The following is a 10,657-nucleotide window of genomic DNA, read 5'->3' as shown; positions in this document are numbered from 1 at the left end:
CATGTCAGTGCTCCATTAATGTCTCTTATGTCGAATATTGTCCCAAAGACTAATGTGAGTCACAATTGCAAAGTTTGAAGTCTAAATAGTAATGTTCTGAAAATTAAACCGGACCGACTAATTCATTTGGATTTGCCAGAACCGATCTGGATCAGTTCAATTGAAACGAAAAATTGGCTGGCAAAAAAATCATTCGATTTGGTGGTTAACCAATAAACCAATTGAACTGGACTAGTTCTTTAACGATTTCCGATTTTTTAAATTACTAAAAAACAAAAAGAGTAAATACATTTTTTGGCCCTTGTCTTTTTTAAAAATTGATAAGCCGCCCCTCAACGTTTAAAAAATGACAAATCGGCTCTTATCTATTTCTTCCATTAGATACATTGACTATTTCGTTAGACAAACCAGCCCTTGTCTATTTCTTCCGTTAGACACATCAACCTCTGTCTATTGGAAGAAATAGACAGGGACGATTTATCATTTTTTAAAGGTTACGGAGCGACTTGTCAATTTTCAAGCATGTAATCGTCTACCTCTCATGAAAGATCTACTCTCTTTGTGTCTGGAATTATTGAAAAGCCCCCAATCGTGAAAGATCTACTCTTCTTGGTCACCAACGCCAACCCTTACCAGTGCCCTCACTTCACTTACTGTTGTTGCCCCTGTTCACCTCCGTCGTGTCACTTCGCTGGTCACCGATCGTCTCTGCCCTGTTGTTCTGAAATTTCAGAAAGCCCTTCCCCACAACACCGAATCATCTCTCGGAATGCCAGAGTTTGTTCAGATTCATGGCTGAAATCATTCCATTACCCATCGATTCCACCAACAAATACTTCCACTCCATACCTGTTCTTGATAAACTCGATAAGAACTCTTACAAAACATGGCTGCAGTTGGCTCTTCATGCAATTAGCGCAAATTCCCTCGAAGATCATCTGATTCTAGAAAAAATTCCTCTAAAATTTTCAATGGAGGCTGAGAGACAAGCAAACGCTAAATCTACAGCATACAAAGATTGGAAAGCCAAAGATCATTACTTGATGACTTGGTTACTCTCGTCCATGGAAACGTCAATCAAGAATAAGATGCTTAATTGTGCTTTTGCTTATCAATTATGGCAGCGCATTCAAGATTATTTCTCTCACACTTCCAAGATTCAGGTAAAACAATTAAAACTCAAACTTAAAACCATCAAGAAAATAAGATTATCTGCCACAAAATACCTCAAATAGATTCAGACAGTAGTAGATGCTTTTGCTGCTATTGGTCATGAACTTATTATCGATGAGCACATTGATGCCATCTCTGATGGGCTAACCGAAGACTACTCTCTGTTTCTTTCTTCTGTTTTGTCAAAATCTGATTATATCACCATTTTGGAAGTAGAATCCTTGCTTCTTGTGCATGAAGATATGCTTAAGAGATTTCGAAAAACTGAACTCGGGCATATACAATCCAATTTCACTCAAACATCATTTGGTAGAGGTTTTTGTAGATGATTTCAATCAAGAAGAGGAAGAGGAAGAGGAACTACTAGGGGTTATGGTAGAGGATTACAATTTCAAAATTCTTTCTCATCAAGACCACAATGTCAACTTTGTGGTAGTTTGGTCACACTGTGATTTCATGCTTTCACCGGTATGATCAATAATTTCTTCCTCAATCTGGTTCTGGTCAAAACTCACCCCCTGTTCCTACTCCCACCCCGTCCAATTTTCAGAATCCACGATCTTTTATGGCTACTACTTCAAATTTCTCTGAACATTCTTGGTTTCCGGACATGGGGAGCCTCACATCACATAACCCCTGATCAGTCACACTTACTTTTTGCATCAGAATTTACAGGTCCAGATCAGGTTATGCTAGGTAATGGAACAGGCACACGTATCTCCCACATTGGTCATAGTTATTTGGTGTCTCTTGATATGAATCAAAAGTTTTTATTGAGAAATTTAATTCATGCTCCCGATATGTCTGAAGATTTGATAAGCGTACAAAAATTTGCTCAAGATAACAATTGTTTTTTTTTTTTTGAATTTCATGCTAATCATTGTGTGGTTAAATCTCATGGCACTCATCAGATCCTGCTTCAAGGAGTGCCTAATAATGGTGTATATCAATTTCATCGTGTTTCAATTGCTACTTCTCTTCCAACTGATTCTGATTCTGTGACTTGTGCTACTTTTTCATCTCCCTCCAGCAATGTAGCTCACATTTTTCCTTCTATTTTACCTATTTTTGATTGTACTTCTTCTTTTTCACCATCTGTTTCTGATGATCCTCGTGTGTTTGGTGCGAAATGCTCCTCTTTCTCTGTTTGGCATGATAGATTAGGTCATGCTTCTTCTATAGTTGTTAAGAAAATCTTGAACTCATGTAACATACTTATATCAAATTCAATAAAAACAGATACTTTGTGCAGATTTTGTTGTATGAAAAAAATGCATTCCTTACCATTTGTTAAAGATGATTTTCAATTCAATAAGCCTCTTGACATGATTTACACAGATGTATGGTGTCCTCCCCTAAATCTGTCTTTCCATGGTTTTCGCTACTATGTTTCAATTATTGATGCTTTTACTAGGTATACCTCTATTTTTTGCTACATACTAAAGCTCAGGTTTTTCAAGCATTTGTTCAATTTAAGACTCAAATTGAAAATCACACTGGTCTTAAGATTAAGGCTTTGCAATCTAATCCTGGAAGGAAATATTTATCCCACTCTTTTACAGAATTTCTTACTAAAAGTGGAATAGAACATCGATTTTCATGCCCTTACACCCATCAACAAAATGGGAGGGCTGAAAGAAAACATAGACGCATTGTTGAGATCAGATTGTCTATGTTAGCTAGAGCTTCTATTTCCCTTGTTCATTGGGATGATGCTTTTTTGTCCGCAACCTATCTCATAAACAGATTGCCATCTTCTACCACTCGTGCTATATCTCCGTATGAACTTTTACATAAAAAATCTCCAGATTATTCTTTTCTCAAGATTTTTGGTTGTGGGTATTTTCCTTATTTACGACTATACAATGATAAAAAATTTCTTTCAAATCTGATCTTGCTGTGTTCATTGGTTATGCTCCAAATCATAAAGGATACAAATGCTTAACTAAATCTGGTAAGATTATCATCTCTTGAAATGTGCTATTTGATGAAACAATTTTTTCTTATTCTGAATTATTTCATACACACACTGCTAAACAAGTTCCTGCACAATTTTCTCATACAACTTTAACTATGCCTGTTCTGCATTCTTCTTCTAACATCCCTACTACTGAAAACCATTCTGGATCTTCTTCATCCCATTCACAAGTACCTTCCTCTCACACTCACCATCTTGCAGACGCACCAACAAATCCTTGTATTTCAAACCCAATATCATCTTCTCCATCTCTTCCACCTGATCCAAATTCATCTCACCCTCCACCCTCTTCATCTTCAATCCCTATCTTTGGCATTGAAATTCATTTGCCCCTTCAACAACCAAATTCTTCTACTACAAATAATCATCCTATGATAACTAGATCCAAATCTGCCTCCTCTAGACCAAAGGCTTTTAAATTCGCACTTTCTATATCTGATTCTGATCCTCAGAATCTTCAAACCATACCCTCTTCTGTTAAGAAAGCTCTAACTTTATCACATTGAAAAGATGCTATGCTTGCTGAATTGAATGCTTTACAACGCACTTAGACTTGGAAATTGGTTGATCCTCTATCTAATAGTAAGGTTATTGGGACAAAATAGGTGTATGCTATTAAAAGATCTGCCTCTGGTGAAGTGAAGAGATACAAAGCTAGGTTAGTAGCCTTTGGAAATTATCAAGTTGAAGGTATAGATTTTACTGAAGTATTCAGTCCCGTTATCAAACCTTCTACCATTCGTGTCATTTTAACTATTGCAATCTCCAAATATTAGACAATTCACCAATATGATTTTAATAATACCTTCTTAAATGGTACTCTAAATGAAACTGTCTATATTACATACACAACCTCTTGGTTTTATTTTACATCCTTTTTCTCAGGTTTGCAGACTCAATAAGGCCATCTATGGCCTAAAATAGGCTCCTAGTGCCTTGTATCTTACATTATCTTCAACTCTTGCTCAATTCGGTTTCAAGAGCACCAGGTTTGATCCTTCCCTCTTTTGCTTACAAAATAGTGCTTATAGTGTGTATATATTAGTGTATGTAGATGACACACTAGTCACAGGTAACAATTCTTCAGTTATAACATCTATAGTGACTAAACTGCATCACATTTTTACTCTCAAATATCTTGGTTCCTTCAATTACTTTCTTGGCATAGAGGCTCTTCAATTAAAATCTGACTCTTACCTTCTATGCCAAGCCAAATATATCAAAGATTTGTTGTTAAAATCTGGCATGCATGATTCGAAACCTGATCTAACTCCTATGTTATTTTTTGAAAAGCTATCTCAGTTTGGTGCTGAATCATTTGATGACCCTACACATTACAGGTCTATTGTTGGTGCCTTGCAATATTGTACTCTCACTAGACCTGATATTTATTTTGCTGTCAACAAAGTCAGCTAGTTCATGCATAAACTCTTGATCTCTCATTGAAAATCTGTTAAGCATATCCTCAGATACCTTTCCGGCACAATAGACCAGGGTCTTATTTTTCATCCCTCTTCTCATTTTCCAATTTTTGCTTTTGCTGATGCAGACTGGGGCTCTGATGTGGATGACTGGCGCTCAACATCTGGGTACTGTGTTTACATTGGTGAAAATTTGGTGGCCTACTGGTCTAGCAGGAAGCAATACTCCGTCAGCCGTTTTAGTACAGAAGCCGAATTTCGCAGTGTTGCTGATGCTTCTACGAAAATTATTTGGCTTGAAAATCTCCTGCATGAGTTACATATTCCTGTCTATGGCACCCCTACGATTTACTGTGACAATGCTCTTGCTGTCTAAATATTTGCAAATCCGATTATGCATAGCCACACCAAATATTTTGAGCTCAATCTTCATTTTGTTCGGGATAGAGTTAATCAACAAAAATTGCATATTATACATGTCCCAGAACTTTATCAAGTTGTTGATATTTGTACCAAATCTTTGTCTTTAAATGCTTTTAAAAAATTCACTACAACATTTTGGGTCTATGGCCACGGTTTTTTTGGTCACGATAAAAAACCGTGACCATAGACCCTCTATGGTCACGGTTTTTCAGCGTGACCAAAAAAAAAGCTATGGTCACGGTTTTTTTGGAAATGGTGACCATAGAGTATCTATGGTCACGGTTTTTTAAAAAAGGGTGGCCTAAAAGGGTCTATGGTCACGGTTTTGAGGGATGACCTAAAGGGGTCTATGGTCACGGTTTTTTACAGTGACCATAAAGGGTCTATGGTCACGGTTTTTTAAAAAAGGGTAACCTAAAAGGGTCTATGGTCACGGTTTTGGAGTGTGACCTAAAGGGGTCTATGGTCACGGTTTTGGGGGGTGGCCTAAAAGGATCCATGGTCACGGTTTTGGGGGTGACCTAAAAGGGTCTATGGTCACGGTTTTTTATAGTGACCAAAAAAGGTCTATGGTCACGGTTTTTAAAAAAAGAGTGACCTAAAAGGGTCTATGGTCACGGTTTTGGGGGTGACCTAAAGGGGTCTATGGTCACGGTTTTGGGGGTGGCCTAAAATGGTCTATGGTCACGGTTTTGGGGGTGACCTAAAGGTGTCTATGGTCACGGTTTTTTACAGTGACCTAAAAGGGTCTATGGTCACGGTTTTGGGGGTGACCTAAAGGGGTCTATGGTCACGGTTTTGGGGGGTGACCTAAAAAGGTCTATGGTCACGATTTTTTATATATTTTTATAATTTTAAATATTTTATATATTTGAAATTTAAAAATTTTAATAATTAAATTTTAATAAAAATTTTATGTGATTTACCTTAAAATATTAAAATTTTAAATCTAATTTTATAAATAAAAAATTAAATTGAATATTATTAATTTTAAATTAAAAAATGATTTAAACTTAATAATTATTAAGTTTTGTACTTTAAAAAAAAACAAACGTCAAAAACCCTAAAACTAAATTATTTATAATTTATTTTATTTATTTCATAATATATTTTCGGAGATTTTTATATTAATTGAGTATCTTTTTATTAGTGATTTAAAATTTTAATAATTAAAAAATAATAAATATTTTATCTGTTTTAATTTAAATAATTAAATTTTAAAATTTTATTTTATGATTTAAAAAAAATTAATTTAATTATTTTTAATTATTGAATTAAAATATTTATTTAAAAATAAATTTATAAATTAATAATTAATATAATATTTTTATAAATATTAGTGTTGGACTAAAATTAATTTTTAATTTACCCTACTCCTAAATTTTATTAAAATTACCTCAATACTCAATAGTGTCAATCCTAACCCTAATTTTAAAACACACATAAAACCCTAATCTCCACTGCCACTTACCACCGCCACATGCTTCCCCTTTCTTCTAACATACCAACACACAGCAACAGAAATTAGAAGCAAGAAAGAAAAGGGAGAGATCGATCCTAGAGTGAGGCTGCGATGGGGAAGAGAGAAGAGAGGAGGGGGAACTGCTGCCGCACCGCCACCGCGTCTTGATGCCGCCGTCGTCTTCTCGGTGGAGCCATGCGCGAGAGAGGAAGGTCGAAAGAGAGATAGTGATTCGAGAGAGAAGAGGAAGCAGCGCTGTCACCCAGCCGCCTTGCCTCCTTACTGCAGCCGAGTCACCCATTCCCGTCGCTGTTCCGGCGCCGTGTAGCCATCGCCGCCATCATCACGAGCTGCACATCATCGCCGTTAGATCCACGTCGCGTCGCCGTGGCCGGAGCTTCTGCCGCCGCCGAGGAAGCTTGCGAAGGGAGAGAAGGAACCGCGAGCTAGAGGAGCCGTTGTCGTTGCCGTTGTTGCCCCGCCGCTGCCACCATGACCGCGGGTGGAGTCCGCCGTCGAGCTGTGTGCCGCTGATGGTGGTGAACCAAACGTTGCCCTTGATGCTGGAGAAGAACACCGGAGTTGCTGTTCTGGTTCCGATTCCTCCATTTTTGAAACTGTAACCCTCTCATCCTTGTTCTGCTTCAAACTTGTTCCTCTGCCATGTTCTTGTTCTAATCATAGTCACATATATTCTTATTTTAGTTCCGCCACTTTGCTTCTAAATTTCTGTTACAACTAGTATTGGTGTCGATGCTGTTTTGGGACTGTTGTAGCTGTTGCTGGTTCTGTGTGAGGTTACTGCTGCTGCGAGATAGGGAAAAAAGGAATTTGTCGCAGTTATAGATTTCTTCGAGTTCCGGTTAATTAAGGTAGGGGATTTATTTTAAAATTAACTGTTTAAATTTATGAATGCCAATGAAGTTTAGTGAGTAATTGCAAATAATTTGTGAATGTTTTGTGTGATTAATCGATAAAAATCAACTTGGTTTTGTTGTTATGAGTGATTAATTGGCGGAATTAAGCTTTGTTTGAGGTTGTAAAAAAATGTGATTGGTGTGGTATTGAGACTGATTTTGACTTGAGGTTGTGATTTATGAATAATGATTTAATTGTTTGAAAGTGATTAATTACTCGAATTCTTGGTTATGCTGACTTCTTGATTTAGTTGTGGAATTGAGATTTATTTGGATATTGTTGAAAACTTGTTTGAGAATCATTGGTTACTGGATATGTTAATTTAATTTGACTGGATAATATTGTGTTGAGTGTTGAATTGATTTAGGCTTGTGCTGGGTCTGGAATTATTGTAATGATGGTTTGATTGTGATTGTTTTCTGAATAGAGAATGAGTGCTTGTTGTAAATTTTGGTTATATTATCAATAAATTTGGTCGCTAAATTGAATGGGTTGAGAACCTTGCTGTTCTGATTGTTGTTGAAAAGAAGTTTAGTGAATTGTGGAGATTGAGGTTGATGAACCAAAAACAGATTAAGCCTGGATTTCTAAACTGATTTCTTAAAATTGATTTCTTAACTGAAACAATAATTTTGAGGGTTTATAAATAATTTAAAATTACTAAAATTATATGGCTATAAAATATGTTGATTATTAAGAATTCTGTTGATTTGGTAAAACAATATTTTATTTTAATCGAATTGAAACTGTTAAAAATATTTTTGCTTATTCAAGTTTCTATTATCATGTGTGTGTATTTGTTGTTAAAACTGTTAATCTTCTTCTCAATTCTCATCCACCACCACTGAAAGTTTAGATTTATCAGATTTACACTCACATTTGTCATACCCAGAAAGCATTCTCTGTTTTTTATATAAAAAGTGTACTTTTTTGAGAACTGGGTAGATTTGGGTTCTTTGTTTTGTGTGTTACCATAGTCAAAGATCTGAGCTTTTTGGGTTTGGTCTCTGTGTGTAAAAGGGGTGACTCATGTTAAGGGATTTCAGAGATCTGGGATTTGTGGTTTTGACCTTGTGAATCTGAGTCCGTACAAATAGGTAAGAGTTAGAAAGACTATGTTCGAGTGCTTGTATTACTTAGAATGCTTATGCTTATGTAATAATATCTACTAACATAAGTTGGTTTATGATGTAAGTGCTGAATATTCTGTTTCCTTTTTTCGCCTAATTGTGTTGTTGTAAGGCATTATGATGCTTGCTCACATTGATTTTTAGTTAAATGGTATCCTTCAATTAAGATTCCAGGGTCTGATATTATGCATGATGTTACCTATTAATTAACGAAAAAATTGAATGTTGATGCGATTTGTTTAATGTTTCTTTCTTATCCAAATTTTGTTTGTTTGTTTTGTTACATATATTGTTGGCATCAAGGCTTTTTCTAAGAAATGGGTTCTGATCTGAAAGTTGAAATGTCCAAGGAAACTCCTATTTTTGTTGTTATTGGTTTAATTAGTTTTAATTTAAGTTTTTTGTGAAATTGTATCAGTGTAGCACTAATGTTGTACGTTCCTTTCTTCTAATAAGTTTTTATGTATAACTGAAATTGTTCTAAGTTATTCTTAGTAATTTATGAGTGTCAAAATAGGTAAAAGTTAATGTTGCATTCTTTTAGAATTAAATTGAATACTTAATATATAGTTCAACACAAAGTTATCATCATCGGATTATTATATTTTATTGAAATCATATTAAACAACAAGGACTGCTATATGGAATTTGGTTGTGTTAGTGTTAATTATTTGAAGTACAACTAAGAGAAGAAAAATTAGAGTCTTCATGCAAACTTTCTTTTTCATTTTTCTATTGGGATAATTTAATTACTTTCATACAATTGGGTTCTAAGTTCTTGTATCTTGATGGAGATAAACTATGTAGGGAATGCTTTTTTCTTTTCGTTTCTTTTAGGATTAGTATTTGTTAATTGATTATTTTGTTTTCCTATTCTCGAATGTTCTTTACCTTCTCTTGAAATTTGTTTTCGCTTTGTTTTGTGTACAGGATAATTTTTTCGTACTGGTAAAGACAACAGGAGTTGACTAGTTTCTGCGGCACCGTTTATAACAACTTCGAATATTCTTTACTTTTTAATAAGAGACTTTATCCGATATTACATGTAATGGATAAATTGCACTTTATTTTGATTAGTGTTGTAATGGATATTTATTTTTTAATAAAATTTTTATGATTTAGATTTATTGAATTTCTCATTCTTAGATTTATTTTGTGATTATCATCATTTTGGGATGTGATTATGTTTTTAAAAAAAATTAGATTTCATAAAACAAAATAGGCTATGGTCACCATTTAAAAATAGGGTGACCATAGATAAGCTATGGTCACGGCGAAAAACCGTGACCATAGATAAGGCTATGGTCACGGTTTTAAAGAGGGGTGACCATAGATAAGCTATGGCTACAGTGAAAACCGTGACCATAGATAAGGCTATGGTCACGGTTTTAAAGTGGGGTGACCATAGAGGCTATGGTCATGGCGAAAAACCGTGACCATAGATAAGGCTATGGTCACGGTTTTTACGCGTAACCATAGATTAATCTATGGTCACGGTGAAAAAACGTCGCCTAAAGTATCAGATTTTGAAAATTGAAACCGTGACCATAAAAACCGTGACTATAGATAAAAAAACCGTGACCATAGACCTATGGCCACGAGAGAATAGGCCACGGTAAAAAACCGTGACCATAGGTCCAAAACCGTGACCATAGATCTATGGTCACCCTTTTTACTAGCTATGGTCACGGTTTTTTACCGTGACCATAGACCTTTTTTTTTTGTAGTGATTTAAGAGTAAACTCAAAATTACTTCAAGAGATTCTTTGAATTTGAGGGGGGCTAGAAGAGGAATAGACTTAAAACCGAAAAAGAATAATTATAAATTGATGGTTAGTGAGAAGGAGTTAGAGCCTTGAAAATATAAAAGAGAATGTATGTGAATATTAATTGACTATGAAAAAAAAAAGAACCAAAAAGTTCATATGCTATTTTTTTTTTCATATGCTAACTAATCATCTTTCATCATCAGATTTCAACAGTGGCATTGAGTCAAGTATCTTCAAATGTTTTCTAAGAAGAATTGTGAAAATGGTGAAAAATCTAGTTTGGGATTCGGTGCATATAGTTGGGATCATGTGGCCATTGTGTAACCTTTATTTGGGTGCACCCTACTATGACATTTTCTGACCTTAGGATTTGGTGAAAATGG

The 10,657-nt window shown here is 35.2% G+C and overlaps 1 protein-coding gene across 1 annotated transcript; it reads left to right on the top strand.

Annotated features, from left to right (window-relative positions):
• Window positions 1-6,624: 6,624 nt before the first annotated feature.
• On the top strand, window positions 6,625-7,303 carry LOC107614328 (uncharacterized). Its single transcript, XM_016316539.3, has 2 exons — window positions 6,625-7,076; window positions 7,234-7,303. The coding sequence occupies exons 1-2, from the start codon at window positions 6,625-6,627 to the stop codon at window positions 7,301-7,303; spliced, it is 522 nt and encodes a 173-aa protein (XP_016172025.2).
• The last annotated feature ends 3,354 nt before the right edge of the window (window positions 7,304-10,657 follow it).

The sequence above is a fragment of the Arachis ipaensis genome, chromosome B8, assembly GCF_059453495.1.
Source record: "Arachis ipaensis isolate K30076 ecotype BB chromosome B8, ASM5945349v1, whole genome shotgun sequence".
Taxonomy (NCBI): Eukaryota; Viridiplantae; Streptophyta; class Magnoliopsida; order Fabales; family Fabaceae; genus Arachis; species Arachis ipaensis.
This window is presented reverse-complemented; position numbering and strand designations above follow the sequence as displayed.